The sequence below is a fragment of the Emydura macquarii genome, unplaced genomic scaffold (genome assembly GCF_026122565.2).
Source record: "Emydura macquarii macquarii isolate MOO-44397 ecotype Brisbane River unplaced genomic scaffold, CSIRO-AGI_Emac_v2 contig_1253, whole genome shotgun sequence".
NCBI lineage: Eukaryota > Metazoa > Chordata > Testudines > Chelidae > Emydura > Emydura macquarii.
This window is the reverse complement of record NW_027131390.1, coordinates 99,199,018-99,218,840: the sequence shown is the minus strand read 5'-3', so window position 1 is coordinate 99,218,840 and position 19,823 is coordinate 99,199,018. Positions and strand designations below refer to the sequence as shown.

The 19,823-nt window shown below is 46.0% G+C and overlaps 1 protein-coding gene across 2 annotated transcripts in view; it reads right to left on the bottom strand.

Annotated features, from left to right (window-relative positions):
• Positions 1 to 11,826: 11,826 nt before the first annotated feature.
• CFAP221 (cilia and flagella associated protein 221) overlaps positions 11,827 to 19,823 on the bottom strand; it is a 43,636-nt gene continuing 35,639 nt past the window's right edge. Inside the window, exons 22-25 of one of the 2 annotated variants that reach the window (XM_067549921.1) lie at positions 19,179 to 19,271; positions 18,820 to 18,945; positions 17,440 to 17,505; positions 11,827 to 12,274 (exon numbers count right to left, since the gene is read on the bottom strand). In XM_067549921.1, coding sequence (XP_067406022.1) covers positions 12,136 to 12,274; positions 17,440 to 17,505; positions 18,820 to 18,945; positions 19,179 to 19,271 — 424 coding nt within the window. In that variant the 3' untranslated portion in view covers positions 11,827 to 12,135. The remainder of the gene's footprint in view (positions 12,275 to 17,439; positions 17,506 to 18,819; positions 18,946 to 19,178; positions 19,272 to 19,823) is intronic. The other variant, XM_067549922.1, reaches the window with a different exon arrangement.

Sequence of the window (19,823 nt, the reverse complement as noted above, 5' to 3'; positions counted from 1 at the left end):
CAGGGCAGAGCCCCGGCACCTCTAGTCTTGGTGGTTCATGGCCCTGACACCTCTGCTGCATCAGTTATGAATGTAGAACAATTGCTTAAGTGGCAGCACCTCTTTCATTACAAATTAAGCACTGGTAACTTAGCCCCTCACGGCTGCCAAAATATGCGGGAGCATAGTTTGAAGCCACCAGAGCTCCACTTCCCTCTTGGCAGTGAGTTCTGCGTTGTGACCCTTAGAGGCGCAGCACAGACTGTCATGTATGGTCTTTGCCTTTAGATCTTACAATGTAAGCAGACTAGTGTCATACGTGAGGGGAGAAGGGTACAAGCATTTACATTTTTCATGTTGCCATTCTATCCCCACTTGCTCCCAGCATGGGACAGATTTTTTGCTTGATTGCAGATATGTCTGGAAGGAGGATTGGAAAGAGCAGTGGCCTTTTGAACAGATCATGGGGAATAGTCCTTGCAGAAAAGTTATTGTGGAAGAACACACGGAGAAGTTGATAAATGGCTAGACAAGGTCTGTGCCCTGGCAGAACAGAGGTGGTGGAGAAAGTAGGGGGAGGGAGTCGCAGGAAGAGACAAGAGTGGACAAATAAGGAGGGATGGAGCTGCATGGCCTTCACTGTTTTGCAGTGTTGCTAGGTGTTGTCAAACAGCTAAGGCATAGGACACTGCATTTCAGTGACTGATGACATGATCCTCCATGTGTAAGTATAATGTGACACCCCCGAATGGGTCATTGGCACTGGAGACTAAACCTCTGGATTGAAGAGGCCCAGGTCTGTTAACTGTAAGCCAGTAACAGACTCAGAAACGTCTGTGTTACAATTGCTATGGAAGAGACAGCCCATAAGCCCAGGCTACATATCAAATGGGAGTCATGCATGAATGTCCACAAACCAGAATCGACCTCATAATTCCTGACTCAGCAAGTTACTTGAACACTTGCCTAACTTTAAGCATGAGTGATTTCACGGACTTCACTGGGATTGTTCACAGGCTTTAAAAGAGGGCTTGTCTATATGGCAAAATTGACTGGAACAGCTATTCCGGATTAGCTGCCCGTGTTGATAATTACTTTTGAAGTGCATTAATTAGTCTGGAATAAAAGTCACTTCTGTTCCCAAATAGAATGTCCACATGGGGAGCTATTCTGGAGTATAGCTGTTCTGGAGTTATAGCTATTCTGGCCAATTTCCTTGTGTAGACAAGCCCCCAAGTACCTGGCCGAATTGGGGCCATTGTTTATAAAATGCATTGAGATCATTCTAGATGGAAAGCGCTATGTGAATGTAAATACTTTCTACCCACTGTTGCTGGGCATACCACTGTGTATGACACCTGCGCCTGCTGTGTTGCTAGCTGTAGTAAATATGTCCAAACATTATACTGATTGCAGGGACAGAACAGCAGGCACAATGGAGGAGCAGAAAGCAAAAGCCTTGATTATAATGGCTGAAAGCCGCTCTCTGTTGATGCACGAGGTCCATTTTAGAGCAATCACAGGGAATTAAATAGGCAATCCTATTAAAAATAAATGTGAATCAAACCTTTGCTTCTTCACTCAGTGCACTGAAAATTCGCTTAGTGAGACATGCATCCAATATCATCGTAAGGGCAAATTATTATTGATTTGTAGGCAACACACAGACGATGGCAGACCAAGATGGTGAAATTTTATATTTTTAATAGGGCAGTAATTCATTGCTGAAGCAGGTGTCATTTGGTTTAGAATTTTGAAGCCATAGCTACAAATTCAATCAGGTGATTTTAAAAATGGCTTTGTTATCGGTAACTTGTGTAATTAAAGTCTCCCTTAGCAGCTACTTGAAAAGCTTTTCTACTAGCAGAGAAAATGGTAACCATTTTATTTATCACAGACGGTCTAAAGAGGATGCCCAATAACGGTGAGATTGGAGACAATCCTTGGGGTCTGATTCTGCAATCTCACTGAAGTTAGTGGGAGCTAGTGGTGCTCAACACCTTGCAAAATCGACCCCATAATTTACTAAGGTGCATCCAAAAGTGTGATTCTCAACCTGTTTACCATTGTGGGCCGCAGATGCAGCTCTCTGTGTGTTATGTGAGCCACGTCCACACAATATATATACTGCCTGATTGGCCCTGAGGATGTCACATGGGCCGCAGCTCTGTGCTGATTGGGCCATGGGTTGAGAACCACTGATCTAAAAGCTCTCCTTTGTAAAACATGTGATACTGGTGCAAGATGGTATCTGACAAGTGAATACCTTACAACAGGAAGGCATTGATAAAGTGTCACCATTACTTCATGGCATTAATATCGTGTCTCTGTTATTTAGGGCCACTGGCACATGCAGCTGGTGACAGAGAAACACGGAATGTTCTTGAGAATTTGATCTCACATTTGGAGCACTCCTGGAGTCGGCAGCCATCAGCATACGTGTTGCTTGACAATGCCTTAGTGACCAAGTAGCTTCTGCAGAGTTCAAGTTACTCTTGCCGAATCAGCCCGGCTAGCTATGCTGAATCTGTTCCTTCCAATTCTGCTTTTTTTGTTGATGTAATAGAATTAATACAAACCATCAACCCCTATCTAGTTTTGGTCAGGCCCGGCCAGGACTTTCCAAGGAAAGGAGGCGAGTGTCTCACAACGTAAACACAGGAGACATGTGGAGCTGGGCATCTGTCCTTTCTTGGAGGGCAGGGGCTGCATCCCTGCAGATCTTTAATTAGGTGCTAATAGCAAAATCTGCTATCAGCCCTATGCTGTCCAACAACGGCCAATTGTTTGTTGTTTTAAAATCTTTTTTTCTCTGAACGATTTGTTTCTCGGGTTAAAACAAACAATGCTTTAGTTTACCTCGCTGTCTGATCACTGGATACTACTAGTCACAGGCTCCTGAAAGAAAGAACCGCAGCTGCCAGGGCTCAGTCAGACCTGCTGGATAAGGCATGTAGCCTAGGGCATGGTTTAAAGAGTGGGAGAATTGTGGAATTCCACCATCTGGGATAAATTCCAGAGGGGTAGCCATGTTAGTCTGTGTACAGCAAAAACAACGAGAGTTCTGGGGCACCTTAAAGACTAACACATTTAATTTTAGCAGGCATAAGCTTTCGTGAGGCTCAGCTCACTTCATCAGATGCAGAGGTAGAAAAATGAGAAATATAGGATCATCATATAAATATACAAGTGCATAGAGAAAAATGGGGGAGGTGGATGAAACCCAGCTTTCATCCACCTCCCTCATTGTTCTCTATGCACTTGTATATTTATATGATGATCCTATGTTTCTCATTTTTACCTCAGCATCTGATGAAGTGAGCTGAGCCATCTGGGATAAGTGAAGGCAGGCGGCCTGATGCCCGAGGGGGGTGCACTGGGAGAGACCAGGGAAGGGACAGAAGTATAGCTAGCCCTTTTATAAACCTAATTTTTAAAGGTCTTGAGTGACTTCAGCATGTCAGCTCTTACTTCTCAGCACCTGGGGAAATCAGGCCATTGATTTACGTGTCTAAATATGGATTAAGGGGCCTAAGCGCAGACATCCAGAGATTTTGGGCCTTAATTGCTTCGGGTCTCAGTTTGCCTGGCTGTAAAATGGAGCTCTCTCTGATTGGTATCCCACAGATGTTGTGAGAATTAGTTGGTTAATGATTTTAAAACAGTTTGAAGATATAAATGCTAAGTACTATCATTTTGCATTCAGAAGATTATTGCTTAAAAATGTGCACAAGTATATGAAAAAATCCTTACCAGCTCATTGCTTACATATTTAAAATATATTTAAATGCTCATTCCTTACATATTTAAAATATATTTTCAGACACTTCTTTTAACTCAGACACATGTTATAGTTTCCCCCCAGCAATCCTATAAAATGTCATTTAATTTAAAGAGATTGATAGCTTTTCTCTTATTTTTATGAACAAAAAGTTCATGAACAATATAACAAATGCTCTCTCTCCCATCTACCCAGCATGACATTAATTATCTAGCATTCTAGCCCAAAGATGATTTGCAGATGAAAACATTAACAGTCTCCTAATTTTTAAAATGCACATTTTAACTTAATTTAGTTTTCAAGTGCTCATTTTTTAGGTAATCACAGGGGAAAATGATAAAGCATGATGCAGAATTTCAATATATATTAGCCCAGCTAATGAGACAGGCATTTGCTAGGTAAGATGAATACACCTTAATTTACCAGTATAAGGAAGATAAATAGTAATTTAGCCAATTAATCCTTTTCAAAGTAAGAGAGGAAGAGGCAGATTGACCTGTCCCTAGCAGGCACAAATTTATCACATCCTGCACATCAATTTACATGTTCCTGCCCCATGGAAGTCAAGAGGAGTTTAGCCTAACACAGTTAAGAGTGTATTGAAGTGTTCACCTACATTGTCATTATATATCTCTCTTTTTAGGGAGCCAACCATGCGTTAAATACACACACGGTATTATGGGGCTAGTCTGGAGAAAAACTACAAATTTCCCTACAACAAGAATTCTTAAGTTACTTTCTTAAAAGGGATATTAGGGCAAATAAACCATATTAAAAAAATCCACTTTAATAAAATGTTCTTGGCAGAATACATATTTTTATGGCCAGTGCTTGGATGATGTCAGTTACATTTTAAGTGGCACTGATATAGATTCTCGGACAACAAAAAATATATTGTAATGGAGTTACTCCTGTTAAAAGTACCTGGGTGTAGAAATGAGAAGAAACTTAACAGCAGCTGCTAATTTTTAATTTTAAAGGAGAAAAGGAGGCAGGCAACATTTAAATAGTCACTCTTTGGATAATCACAAACACTTCCCTTTAACACTGAGGTTTTCCTTTGCTAGATTTTAGTCATCACCTTTGGTTGGGGGTGCAGGCTTGTTGTTTGGTGGTCAAATGTGAACCTTTGGGAAATCTTTCCAACTGTGGATAAAGACTCAGTAAGTGAAACTGCCTTGTGAAGTATGTCTGTATTTGCTCACTAGCTAAATACATTATTATGACAAAGAGGGAATTTTTTGTAATATTTTTATGAAGCCTGTGTGCCTCAGTTTCCCCTGTGTGCTGCATTGTTACCTAGGGGGTAGAAAAGCACTGTTTGCTCTCAGAGCAGGCGAAGACACATAGATATGGGTGTAGCCTCGCTGTTTGGGCCTTCGGTCCCGTATCAATGGAGCTCTTGAGAATACAATGGCAAATCCAATTGCCTGGAAATTGATACCTAGCAAGGAACAACCCAGAAAGATATAGACTTCCCCACCTCTCCTCGAGGGGGCTGAGCTGCATTTCCCCAGCTCAGGAACAAAGGACAGGAGAGGTGGGAGCTGTGGGGGTAAGTGTGGACTGCTGGAGGCAGTCGGGGCTCTGACCCGGGATGTAGACCAAGGAGGTCAGACAGCTGGAGAGACAGAGCTTGAACAACGGGGTTCACTTCAACCTGGCTGGGTGCTGGGCTACCCGGAATGGCCTATGCTTTAACCTTCATTCCTCTATGCTAACCTAAGCACTTCCAGATTCCACATGTGTTCCACTGTTTTGACAATGCTGTGTGAGTGTCATTGCAAATGTTTGGCAACGTGCACTTATTCCGGAGTGTACCAGTCTCCATCAGGGCTCTGTCTGAGTGGGAGTTGCTGAGGGGCGAAGCAGGAATGCTGAAGGCCCAGAGGTCCAGTCTGAGGAGGCAGTGAAGCCGCATGGCTTACTCCGCGGGAAGTGCGAGACCCCTAGAGAGTCTGGAACTCTGAAAGGGTTCCTCCTGGAGACTGTTCCAAAGCTGGGGCGGTAGTCCTGATCCAGTGTATCCAGACAGTGGCAATTATTTGCCTCTGATTTCTGCTATTGAAGTCAAGTTAATATTTTGTGGATAGGGCCCTTAGACTCTGATTCTGCAAGCCGATCCCATGCCTGAGCATTTATTTCCACATAGTATTCATTTCATGATTTTCTTTCTATTATGCATCAGTAAAATCTGCTTTTACTTAAGATAACTGGAATCAGGTCTTGGATACTGGTAGGATCCTAGGAGTGCCCTGGAGTCTTGGCTACAATCTTGAATTCAGGCAGGGCAGATACAGCAAAACCATTAACTGTTTACAAACTTCATTTCTGAGCTTCTCTCTTTCCTTATGCTACACAGACCATATACTAACATCAAAATACAAACAGTTTTAAAAAGTTGAAACGTGCTAGAGAAAAATGAATCCAGAAACAGTTTTCCTTCTGTCTTCCTTGACTCAAAGCCGACATCCCAAACAGACACACACCCTTTCTAGTCCAATAAAACCATTAAGGTCCAGATCCATCTAGCTGCGCCACACTAGTGGATCCTATAAAACCTTTGAGCATTTATTAGCCGGTATTAGATAGTTCAATAGAGACAAAGTGAATAAAAAAAACATTGTCCATACTTAATAGTAAAATAGCTATACAAGTAAAACCAAAATTGATTCAAACTAAAATTGGCACTCAGGTTTAATACAGTATAAATCATACATCCTGCTATAGCTAGCTGTCTTAGGTATCTTTTAGTGCATTAGACAATGTTAGCCCCAAAACTTTTCTCCTTTTACTGGCATAAATCCTACTTTTTTCCATTTATTTCCTATAATCCTCCAATCTTCCAGACAAGGCACAGAACAGATGTAAAATACTGTAAATCACTATTGGTTTGTTGCTTATTGCTGTTTATATCCCATTTCTAAAAGGATTCTGTACTTCTCCAGGAGGCAAATTAAGTGGCTTCACATAGGGAAACTAATGCATGCCTTCTTTTTGAGATACTCCGTTTTTAAAAGTATTACTAGTTTATTTACAAAAATAATGTTTAATCACAGAAATAAAACTGTTTTGTGCATGCTGGAAAACGTCTGCATTTAGTGGCTGACACACTTCCGGAAGCCCTTATAATTATTTAGGCAAGTTTCTAGGCAAATGTACAATACATGAGCTAAGACAGGGGATGCACAGAGTACAATTAAGGAAGAACATGAGAAGTTAAGTCCCTTCTATCCCTGTTATGAGTAGAGCAAGGTGGGAAATGGGTTCCCCATCTCATGAAAATGTGTAAGGTTTCAAAAGTGTTTCCTGTTCCATACTGGGACAAAACCAAAATCTTTCCAAATTTGGTGCAAAAAAATGAAAGTGTGAGAGTCACCCCAGACCAGCCAGTACCCAGGGCACTAATTCGGGTCTCCCACATCCCAGTTTTAAATCAGGGAGAACAAGAATTTGAACTTGAGTCTACCACATCCCAAGGGAGTGCCCTAACCCCTGAGCTATTGTGGGGTGGGTTGTGGAGAGCTGAGATACCTTCCTGACAAAAGTTTAATTGAAATGGATACATTTCAATGACAAGTTTTGTTTTGCCAAATTGTCATTTTCCTACAAAAGAAGTTACATTGAAAAATTCCCCAACCAGCTCTAATTGTGAGTATTTTTATTTTTTACTGACGTGGGATAAGCAAAACCAAAATTCATATGCTAGGATGATACAGAATAGAATTTGGAATTATATATCTAGTGCCTGCTATAATCCAGGTATCCCAAAATACTCTGAAGTACTCAGACAGGGGCAGTGCATAGATCAGTGGTCCCCCAACCTTTTAGGTCGTGTCCCCTCCTTACCCCTGTCCGCACCCTCCCTAACGTTCCTCTGGGAGCAGGGCCATGGTCGGGGCTGGGGGTTGCGGCTGGGAGTGGAGCCGTGGTGGCTGAGGGGGCCGAGTTGGGAACAGCAGCTGGGAGCTGGGGGCCAAGGCCGGTGGCCGAGGCAGGGCTGCAGCAGCTGAGACTGGGAGTGGGACTACGGCGGCCGAGACCATGATTGGGCACCAGAGGCTGAGGCCAGGAATGGGGCTGCAGTGACCAAGGCTGGGAATGGGGTGGGGCCCACCTGGGGAATTGCAGCTGGCAGCCAGAGCCGGGAGCAGAGGGTGGAGCCACGGTTGGGGGCTGAGCTGGAGCAGAGCTTGGGGCAGAATGGGGTGGGATGGCGCTCCCTCCCCACCTCCCATGGGGGCTGACCTGGGCCCTGCTATGCCCCCCCACCCACATTCCTCTGTGCCTCCCAGGGGGCACACACCAGTTCGAAGACCTCTGGCATTGATCATGGAAGCAGACGTCTGGCAGCCATGGTGGAGTCAACTCCAAAGATCTGGCCAGTCAGTTTGCCCAACTGTCGTGTTTCTGAAACACAACCTCCTGTAGCTACACGGCACAAAGGAGAGTGAGATTCCTGGGGGCACAAAGGGGGCATTAGCTGCCCTAAATGTCCCCACCCCCACTGCAGAGGCTGTCACCCTCGGCGATGTAGAGTCAGCTCCGTGCCCTTTATTCCGTGGGGCTAGATCTCTGTGCAGTGGCTGCTGGAGCTGGCCCTCGGGGCTGTGGAAACAAAGCACTTCCTCTCTCTATGCTGATCCCTGGCCCAACAAACCCTAAGACACAGAAGCAAGGTGGATCATTCTGAAGACCCAATGCGGAGTTCTGGGGCTCTGCCAGTTGCAGTGCAACTGTAAACACCACCAGGTTTCCATAGCAATTCCATCCATTTTAAACTTTAATCAGCTCATTCTCTGGCTGCCTGGGCCACATCCCTTTCCTCATCCCTTTCTGACCCTGTTCTCCATCTCCACTGTACGTAGCATCTTCGCTGCTTTGTGCTGCCTCGTCTTGGGTACTGGCACACAGCCTTCTAATGGGCTTTACTGGGGCAGGGAATTGAACCCCTGTGTCACACATGTCCCTGCAAATTAGGGTACTAGAGAGACAAGTCCTATTGGGCCTGTTTCAAACATGCCTGGCTTCCTTCAACAGAAGAAGCAGCATGTACCTCCTATATTGAACCCATTGTCATAAGAGAAACTCTCCAGGCACCTACTACTTTGCAACTGTCCAGATTTGCCTTGTTGGCAACTGTGAACTAGGCAGTTTAGCAGAAACCTACTGCCCTCCTACTTTAGCCTCTCCGAAACAGCGAAGAAAGAAGTGGCTGGGGCTTGCTGTAGTTCTCTGACACGTAGGAAAAAACAGATTCCATGTTTGCACCACTCCTAGCAGCGCCTCAGGCTGTGTCTGTGCCCACTGAATTAAATTTGCTTTCTAGGGGGCTGAGTAAAGTATTTCTGGCATGCAACACAGGTCTTAACGTGCATCGTGCACAGCAGCATTTCTTTGCCTTACAGGCATGTAGCATGCAAGATTCAAGCTTTTTACCGTCTCAGCTTTAGATAGCTTAGGCCCTTCTTCAAACTGGTTAACTAGCTCTCCTTAGATAAACTAAACAAACATGCCAACATACTACTTGCCCAAGACAAAAACTGCTTTATATCAGTTGCTTGGCACTAGGAAAAGTTATCTGCATCTCAGGGAAGGGGGCCCTATACTTAAAACTTCCCCCACAGATCACCCCCCACCCCTTAGCTACCTTCCCAAAGTTCAAGCAAGGATTTGTGTTTGGCAATACCCTGGAGCATGCATTCCTCAGGGGTAGGACCATACGTCCTGTTTTGGCTGGGACAGTCAGTGGCGCACTGAGGGGGCCAGGCACTGGCTGGGCCCTCTTCAGAGAAGGCCCCCGCCCCCAACATCCCCAGTGGCTGCGCTGACCCAGCTCCTCCTCCTCCTGTCCTCCTGGTCCCTCCGCCCCTGCGCTGGGTGCAACGAGGGAGCCACGGGGACCCCTGCCGTGCAGGGGCCAGCCAGGCAGGCAGCCCCCTCCGCCAGGTGGCCTGAGGACATCTGCCCCTGCCACTCCTGCTCCCTGCCGCACCCACAGTGCGGGGGTGGAGAGTGGGAAAAGGGCCCACAGCCCCCCCACTGGCGGGGCACTGCCGCCCATGGAGGGTGGGTGGCACAAATACAACTATTGGCCTCCGGGCGCTGGAGGCCCACAGTATGCCACTGGGGACAGTCCCTTTTTTAAGGCCTGTGCTGAATGTCCCGACTTATTTTTAGCAAAAGTGGGCATTTGCAAAGGCCCACTTTTGTCAGAGAAGTAGGATGCAGAGGAACGTGCGGGGAAGGGGAGGGGGGAGGAGCGGCAATACCAGCCGTGCAGAGGGAGGCAGGGCTTGGGTGGGGGGCAGGCAGTGGTTGGGCACAGTGATGCCAGCCCAGCATGGGGAGGAGGGATAAGTCTGGCGAGCAGTTCGGGCCAGCCCCACGCAGGGAGGGGGGCTCGGGTGAGCGGCTCGGGGCCTCCAGGTGGCTTGAGCTAGCCCAGCATGGGGGGGGGGCCAGGGCTAGGCCCAAAGAGTGTCCCCTTTTCCCTTTCAGAAATCTGGTCACCCTACTCAGGGGGGAAGGAGCTCTTCTAAGGGGCACAGTCAAGTAGCACAGTTCGACAGGCGTCTTTTCTCTCAACCGTTCGTGGTAAGCTTGCATCAGACACGCTTTAACTCGACTATACCACAACCCAGAGAATAAACAAGCCCTGCTCCGCCTGCTGCAAAGCCAACCCCCATCTAACCTGTCACGACGTGTCTGTGGCTGTCCAGCAATTCCCCCTTCCTCCTCGTCAATGGTCCCTCTGCACCAGGAGCGTCTCCTTCTCCTCCCTCAGGTGCTGCGCTCTCATCACCCCACCATCCAGTCCACCTGCGTGGGTGTGGCCTGCAAGATACTTGAGCGAGGCGTTAACTCACTGACTGCTGGGGTCTGGAGGGGACTACACAGGGGGTGCTAGTCACCAGCTGGGGATGGACGGACAGACAGCCACGCACGGGGTCAGTTTCCGTCCCTTTCTTCAGGGCTTTGCATGTCATCTTCACAAAGAAGGAAAAGTGCACAAAAAGAAACACAAAACAAACAGTCTCGTTAGGGGTTCAGAGTAGGGTCCTCCAGCAGCTACTGGGTAGGGCCTTTTCGGGGGGGGGGGGGGGGATGACAGACACGACGACTCTTGCTCTGATTCCCAGAGAGTACCTCTCTCCTGGTTTCCCCCTCCCTTCATGGAGCTGAGTTTGCATTTATGTTGTCCAGGTGAGAGTGTAGCCAATCATGAGGTGCTGATCAGCTATGTCAACTGATTCCCAGCACCTGTCTGCTGGGCTACTCTCTGGGGAAGGGGCGGCTGCCCCCCTGGGCTATTGAAGGGGCAGGGGCCCTGTCACAGAGACCGACTTGTATGTTATTTCTTTGTGGACAATCACAGGGTTTAATTCACCCCGCCCAGTACACAGATTGCATGAACAGGTTGGTGTGCAGGTTGAGAATCAGGGTATATCTACCCTTAGGGCCTGTCTACACGTGCGCCACTACAGAAGCACAGCTGTGCCAAGACAGTGTGTCTGGTGAAGACACTCTATCTTTCCCGTTGACAAAATAAAACGACCTCCCTGCAGGGCCCCCACATTGGGGGGGGGGGGGGGGGGCCGGGTACACTTTACCGGGGCCCGGAGGCCCGGGGGGGAGGGAGGGAGGTGGGGGGCAGCCCAAGCTACAACCCCCATTACCATGAGGAAAATTTTTTTTATGGCTCATGAGATTGTATGTACGGAATGAGGGATTGTGGTATGTGTGTGGGAAGGGGCCCATGTTACAAGTTTGTACTGGGCCTGAAAAAATTACGCTTGGGCCCTGCCTCTGGGAACGGCAGAAGCTATACTGGCGGAAGAAGCTCTCACTGACATAGCGCTGTGCCCACTATGTGGGTGCACGTGGGCAAAGTCTGTATCAAAACAATACACAGATTAATAAAATCCAAACACATTTCTTCATGTTGCTTTTTACACTATATTTGAAAGCAGCAGACACACTCAGACAAAATGCATATAACGGTACTTAGTGGCAAAGGAAAGATAGTCCATTAAATATGTGGGGAAAAAAGCTGTATATAAAACTACAAAATAGCTATGTGCTGGTATAGTTTTCTAGCACTTAACCCCAGTGCACCATGAAGGAGCACATAGGGAAAGAACCCCTCACAGAGAGATCATTAAACTCATATACAATATATACAGTAAGGGTCCTAACAGAGATTATACTAGCGGGTGCTTGTGCCTAGACAGGAATCTGTTGCTTTTTGAACGTAATTTCATACCTGTGCTGCACAGATACAGAAGTCCAGACCCAGAGATATTGTGCGGCTGAGATGCAGCACATTAGTGTAAAAGAAACAGCGACTGAGCTGTGGAATTCAGGAGCTACTTTCATGAGCTCGTCCCATATTCCAGAATGAGGGTTTTGTTGAGTGCTTTCTGCTTCATTTTCTCCACGTGTCCTTGCATCCTCTCTCTGAGTTTGCTTTTCTGGGATTGAAAATACAAATCCAGATGGTCTTTCGGGTCTCTGTAGGAGATGGTAAAACTAATTTATACTCGTAACAACAAGGTAAACTGTTACACAATGCGCATAAAACCAAAGAGACAGCCATTCATGCCAAGGTGTCATATTCACTCTCTCGTTAAGGGCAGGAGATGACTTTAATAAAGCCTATGTAAATACTGTTTTACATGAATATACACAGTATTGAAAAGGGTAACAAGAACTGCAAAGGGGGCATTCCACTAAGTGCTGACTGGGGAGCTAAGGACTTATTTTACAGTAAGAATGTTCTGTTCTCCTCGGAGCAAACTCAAGAGTGTCTTTAAAAAAATATAAATGGTATAATCCAGTAAAATACACACATACACTAATGCTGAAGAGCCTTCCTTTGAGAATGCATGGGACTTCCACTGGCATCAAAAGGCACTGCACTGGGCCTTAACTGTTTGTTAACACAAGCTTGGTTCCCCCATCATAAAGCCCAAGAAAATAGGAAACTTTCCCTCATAGCTGTCAGGCAGGAAAAGCTAAGCCAGGGTAAAGCTGTATTACTGCCTATTGTCTTCTGTGACCCCTCTTCCAACATGGGGATTGTGACCTGTGGATTTATGTAATTCCCAGATCCACTGGCTAGGTTCTACCATTTCTGAGGCCTGTTCTCAGTCCTCCAGGCAGCCATGTGGAGAGAGAAACTGGGGGCAACTCAGCACTGGGATGAGAATCATAATTTTTCATATTTATTCTGGTTATTTTGGCCTTCATACCATGAGCTTCTCCGGAGATAAGACACAGAGCCTGCACCACTGCACAATAAAGTATCATGAGAATAAATTCAAACTCCATGTCTTAGCAGCTCCACGGAGAAGCACTTGCATAGTTTAGCACCAGAAGGGGCCATTAGATCATCTAGTCTGACCTCCTTTATTTTGCAAGTCATTACATTTCACTCAGGCCTGATCTACACTGCGGCTTCTGTTGATCTCATAATGTGTGCGTTTTCACTGGCAGGTCACTTCCGTCGACCTAAATCGCGGGACAATTCGACTTAATAAAACCACCTCTGCAAGAGGCGTAGTGCTGAAGTTGAATTGTACGGGTCGAATGAGTGGCAGTGTAGGCAGAGTGCTGCGTAAATCGACATAATTGGCCTCCAGGAGTTATCCCACAATGCTCTGCTGTGACCACTCTGCACATTCACACACTGCCGCACAGCGGCCAGGTACACAGGAAACAGGCCTCCCCCCCTTAAGCCGATTTCCTAATTCCTATTTCCTGTTTCAGTGTGGAGAGAGTTTGCCAGCAGAACTGATCATAGCGACTGCATGCCCCAAACGTGCTCCAGCCTGGAGTTGGATCTCATCGGTCTGTGAGGCGAAGAGTCTGTTCTGGCTCAGCTATGAGCCAGCAAAAGAAATTTGGATATCTACAAGAAGATATCGCACGGCATGTTGGAGAAGGGGCACAAAAGGGACGCGCAGCAGTGCTGCGTTGAAATCAAAGAGCTGAGGCAGGTGTATCAGAAAACTAGGGAGGCGAACCATCATTCTGGCTCGTCACCAAAGACATGCTGCTTTCATGACAAGCTGCATGCAATTCTCGGCAGTGACCCCGCCACTATGCCAACACGCAGTGTAGATACCTCAGGGCAATCCGAGTTCAGGATGAATGAGGATGAGAACAGGGAGCAGGTGAGTGGTGTATCCCTTCTCCCTGAAAGCCAAGAGCTGTTTGCTCCTCAGAGCAGCCCAGCCGGATGAGGAAAGCGTGACTGACTGAGATGCCAGGGAAGGCACATCTGGTGAGTATGTACTGCAATCTCATTTCTGTGGTTGTATCCCCAGTCCAGCTTCTTGTAACTGCAAAATAAAGTCTGTGTGTGTGGGGATGGACTTCAATGGAGTTCCCACTTAAGTATAGGGCTGCCCTCAGAAAAAAATTATTTATGTGCACAGGATGCTCCGAGAATCCTCCGTGGATATCTCCAGGAAACTTTCATGTAGGTACTCTGCAATCCTTTGCAGATTTCATGGGAGGGCAGCCTTATTTCTTCCACTGCGATAGAACACTTTTCCACACCATTCTGTTATTAATTGTACAGACATCATCACAGAACACAGCACAGCAGCATAAGGGCCAGGCCTGTACCCAGATCCTTGCAGCAAATCCTCCCTTTCCACCTATGTTACCCTCAGGAGACTGATATCATGGTCACCTAGGGAAGATGGTGCAAGTTTACTGAACCTGCCCAATACACTGCTTTTTAGGTGCTGCTATTCCCCAGCCATGGATGTTTTCTTGGGTCCATAAACCACTAGTCTATAGACAGGACACTGTTGTTATGGGTCTCAGGGATCTGGAAATGGGTGCCCATATTTTTTCTCCAGGGACACTTCACCCCTACCCGTCCCACACACCCTTTGTACTGCCTCTTCAAGAACCATTTTTTGGGAGGTTAAGGGAAGCCCAACAATCCTGCTGCTTGGGAAGCATGGTGTTGTGCAGCATGGGCTATGGAGATTTCCCTAAAATGGATAGACCAGCCCCTTACTTACCATGGCTGGAACGGCACTCCAACCCGTGCAATAATTAGAGACTGGTAAGTAGGTCAACTGTTCCCTTGGGAATGTAAAGGGGAGCTCTTTTTACATTGTAACATTACTTTACGTCCATGGCTCCAGCTAACATTGGATGCCTGGTGCTTTGCTTCCTTTTCAGCAGACAGCGTGACCTTCAGTGCAGCCTCTAATACTTCTTCTGAGTGCCTGCCGCAGATTAGGAGGCGGAAAAAAAACCCAACTTGGGATGACATGTTCAACAAGATAAGGAATGCCTCTGCGGCTGCTGACACAGAGCTCAGAGCCTGGAAGATTTCATTATCAGAGAAACTGAACATGGACATGGACAACAGGAAAGCAGCCCAGAAACATGAGCATGCAATGCAGGATGAGATGCTGTGTATAATTAGGGATCAGTCAGACATGTTGAGGCATCTGGTTGAGCTTCAGGAACAGCAGCGGCAGGACAGACACCCTCTGCAGCCCGTGTAAAACTCTCCAGTAACTCACTCTTTCCTAGCCCCCATCTCCAAACGGTGTAGGACGAGGTTGAGCAGGATGCAGTATGTGCTCCACTCGACATCGAGTGAGAAGAGCAGAAAGAGGCGCCAGCCTCTTTAAGATCTGGGAATGTGTATTGTTTGCACAGTCAAACTTGTTTGCACAGTCAAACTTGGCTCTGTATCCCCTCATAGTCCCATTACAATGCATGCAAAATGTTAAATTATCTTCCTTTCCTTGCACTGTGAAGGATCAGCAATAAAAACAGACTGCTTTAAAATTCATCACACTTTAATTATTGAGAGCATGGGGATTGGTGGTGGGGGAAGAGGGGAGCACAGCACTGCAAGGGTGGGGGATGGTAAAGGAAGGCACAGCACAGATAAGTGACACACATTACTGTGCCTCATTGCAAAAATGGTTTTTTAATGCTTCCCTGAGGTGCAGTGCTCCACGGTTGACTCTCAGCGTTGCACTGGTATCTGGCTGCTCAAAATTTGCAGTCAGCCTATCTGCTTCCACGACCCAACCCAAGGGGAACTTCTCCCTCTTTGCTACACAGACATTATGGAGCACACAGCAAACAGAGATAAGTATTGGGATGTTTCTTTCACTCAGTTCTAACCTAGTGAGCAAACTGCGCCACTGCGCCTTTAAATGGCCAAATGCACATTCCACGATCATTCTGCATTTGCTATCAGTGTACGGCTTCATGAGCCAGGGGAGCAAGGGGTAGGCAGGGTCCCCCAGGATCACCATTGGCATTTCAACATCGCCAACATTTATTTTTTGGTCAGGGAAGAAAGTACCTGCTTGCATCTTTTTGAACAGACTTGAGTTCCTAAAGATGCGCGTCATGCACCTTTCCAGACCAGCCCACATTGATGTCGGTGAAGCATCCCCTGTGATCCACAAGGGCCTGCAACACCATTGAGAAGTATCCCTTACGGTTTATGTATTCTGTGGCAAGGTGGTCTGGTACTAAGACAGGGATATGCTTGCCATCTATGGCCCCTCCCCCCACATTGTTTGGGAACCCCATTGCGACAAACCCTTCCACTATGTCCTTCAGGTTTCCCAAAGTCACTACCCTTCTCAGTGGAAGTTTATTAATGGCCCGGCACACTTGTATCACAGCTGCTCCCATGGTGGATTTACCAACTCCAAATTGATTCCCAACTGACCAGTAGCAGTCTGGCATTGCTAGCTTCCATGGAGCGATGGCCACTCTCTTCTCCATTGCCAGAGCAGGTCTCAAGCGAGAATTCATGCGTTTCAGGGCTGGAAAGTGGCCTTTCGCATACAAAAGTTCTGCAGCCATTGCTCATCATCCCACATCTTCATAACGATGCAATCCCACCAGTCACTGCTTGTTTCCTGGGCTCAGAAGTGGTGCTCCACCGACTGCAGATGGTTTGTGACAGTCTGCAGCAACCAGGAATTGGTTTGTTCTATGGCTTGCAGCAAGACGGCTTGAGTAACATCGCAGTTTTCAGCACTGCAGCTCCTGTCTCGCCCTTGAAAATACTGCAGGATAAGTTGTGATGTGTTTGTGATGCTCACAATGATAGTGCAGAGCTGAGCGGGCTCCATGCCTCTCCGGCAATGGTGTGCGTGCAGCAGAGACTGAAGGGTTTCCAGAAATGGCATGAAAAGGTGTTCTTCTGTTTGTTTGGGACGGGGTGGGAGCGGGGAGTTTTGGTTAGATTACTGCAAAGTAATCTAAAAAACACAGCCTCCTCTGGCTAGTGCAGAGGTTCCCAAAGCTCAATGAACTGAACATTTCTACTGAAAAATTCTGTTCTGTTCAATAGAGGTTCCTATGCTGTGCTCATCACCATAGTATGTAAGTGCCTTCCAGTCATGCATTAAACAATGTGACTAATACCTGTCACATGTACGTTCTTTCACACACCCACACACACCCACCCCCACACACCCATTTGTTTGTTAGAGAAGAAGAAATGTGCCTTGGTTTGTGATGGTCTTTGGTTCCCCTGAGAGTTCATTCCAAAGCCTGGGGCCAGTCTGTCTCCTGACCCAAGATGTGTTTAAAATACGGTATTTTTTTTAGCTTTGTGGAAAATAAAAGAATTTTAAAAGAATGAATCTTACAGTCACATATCTGCTTACCCAGAAAAAGGAGCAGCAGTATCCCCTGTGTTGCTGGAAGCAAGTTTAAAATCCAGGGCTGTCTCGCTAGGAGAAAAAAGCCATTCTTTACTAACACAAACTATTCCAAATTTTCATATTCTTCACAACACAGTGAGAGGAAATGCTGCATGTAAAGCAGTACTGAGACACATAAGTGAACCCAGGTGCTTATTTACTGTAAATTACTTTCAATCGACACTGCAGAGATTACAATACTGTAATTAACACTTATTTATAGTCGCCATAATGCTTAGCATTTATAGAAAGTTTTGTGGATGATATGGGGCCTCCAGGGTGTGGAAACTCAATTCCTTTTCAAATTCATGGGAATTAGGCGGCTTTGAAAAAATTACAGCCTGCAAATTCAAAGCTTTGTATTAATGGATCTCTCAACAGCTTTGGGAGGGAGGCAGGTAAGCATTATTACCCCATTTTACAGATGGCAAAACTGAGCCCCGAGAGGTGAAGCAACTGGCTCAAACTCACACAGTGAGTCAGTGACAGAGTCAGAGTTTTAACACAGGACCACCTCATGCCTAACTTTGCATTCATTTCGCCTGACCACACTGCCCCAGCTCAAGCCCCACTGTCTCCAAAATACCATGATTACCATCATATTTTACCACCCTGCTCTCCTCAGCCCCCCTCACACCCTCCCGCAGCTCCCCACAAATGTGCTTACTCCCATTCATCTCCCCACAGAGTTGAGTTGCTATCTAATGCATCTTGAAGCCAGGACAATAGTTTTAGCTGTTCTTCTCCCCCATTGCCTAACCCACAAAACCCCTGTCTATCCCCTAGAGCCCACCCATTCCACGGCCTGGCTCCCCTGAATCTCTGTGCTGAGCTGCGTCAGTCTAGCTGTATTGGAGAATGGAAGCCACAAGGAGAACTTGGTAAGTCCCTTGGCTTTTCCCTGCAGAGACAAGGTGATAACGAAAAAGGGGAATGTGTTTATAAATGTGACATTTAAAAAGCAGCTGGTGTGTGAGACACCATGGGAATGACTATGTGGGAAGCTGGGAGTTTACAGAGATTGTGACTCCTTCAAAGTCTAAAACAATCATCATCATCATCCCAAGGGAAATTTCAAAGGACTCATTTCGTCTACCAATGTTAGTAAATATCTGACAAAGAACATTATAGAAAATTCACCTGGCCCAAGAAGAGAGAGTGTGTTTTATTTTGGAGACTAAATTCAAATCTTAGTGTAAAACAGTCTTGCCCAAAGTGCGTGATCTGAATGAGGGTGCTGCTAGCGGACCTCAGCAATGAGCTTGTACATAAACCTGAACAAGAGAAGTGCCCTCAAATTCCTTGCTAGGCATCTTCCCTATATTTAAATAAATATACGTTTACCTTCCATCTTTCAGTGGTTTACTTTTGGCTTCGTCCCCGGATACCTGTACAGATTCGAGCTGCGGAAATTCGGCTTTCAGCATATCCGGAGTAAGTACCACTTTTAACTCAGCTTCATCAGTCTCACTAAAAATGAATGTTAAAAAACACTTTGTTTTTACCTATTCTTATTTTTTTGTTACCTGTCCTATATTTTTGTGCCTGGGAAAACAAAAGGATGCTTTACGCAAGGAGAATCATCTGCACTTTTTTGTTGCTGTGTGAGTGTTTCTACAAACATGCTATATGCACACACAGATACACAAGTGCTAAATACTCAGTGCAAAGGATATTAAATAAATAATAGAGAGGAAACTTACTAGCCAGTTATATTTTCCTTGTCTCTGTCAGGTAAGTCATCCAGCATTGGAGGTACATCTCTTGGAAGCATATCTAAATTGTAGGCATCACTACTGTTTGAATGACATAATCATATGTTTTATATGGGAAGGGTAAGGTAATGACATATGATAAATATGTTCTGGGAATCTTCACACTGTAAATTTTCTGGAAAATTCAGATACTTTGGAAAGCAAATACATCCACTACCTATAGACACATGAGTCACCAAAGCACAGTTTTATTCTTTAAAGGTTAGGTCCAAAACTGGTAAACTTAAGTGCGTAAAAGGGAGGCAATATAGTATATTTTTAGGTATTGAAATAAGTAACTTGATTTTCAAAGTAGCTGAGCATCTGCAGCTCCCATTAACCTCAATGGAGGCTATGAGTGCTCAGCACCTTTGAAAGTCAAGCCATCTATTTAAGTGCTTAAATATCAGCTTAAGTACCTACCATTAGGCACCCAGGTTTTGAAAAGTTTTCATTCAGTTATGAGTGTGTTATACTGCTAATGCAGTAGATATTTGCAGTAGGTACTAAGTCCTCAATTCAGCAAAGCACTGAAGCACGTGCTAATTTTAATCACATGCTTAGATTTCATTGGCTTCAAGGGGACTTAAGTAC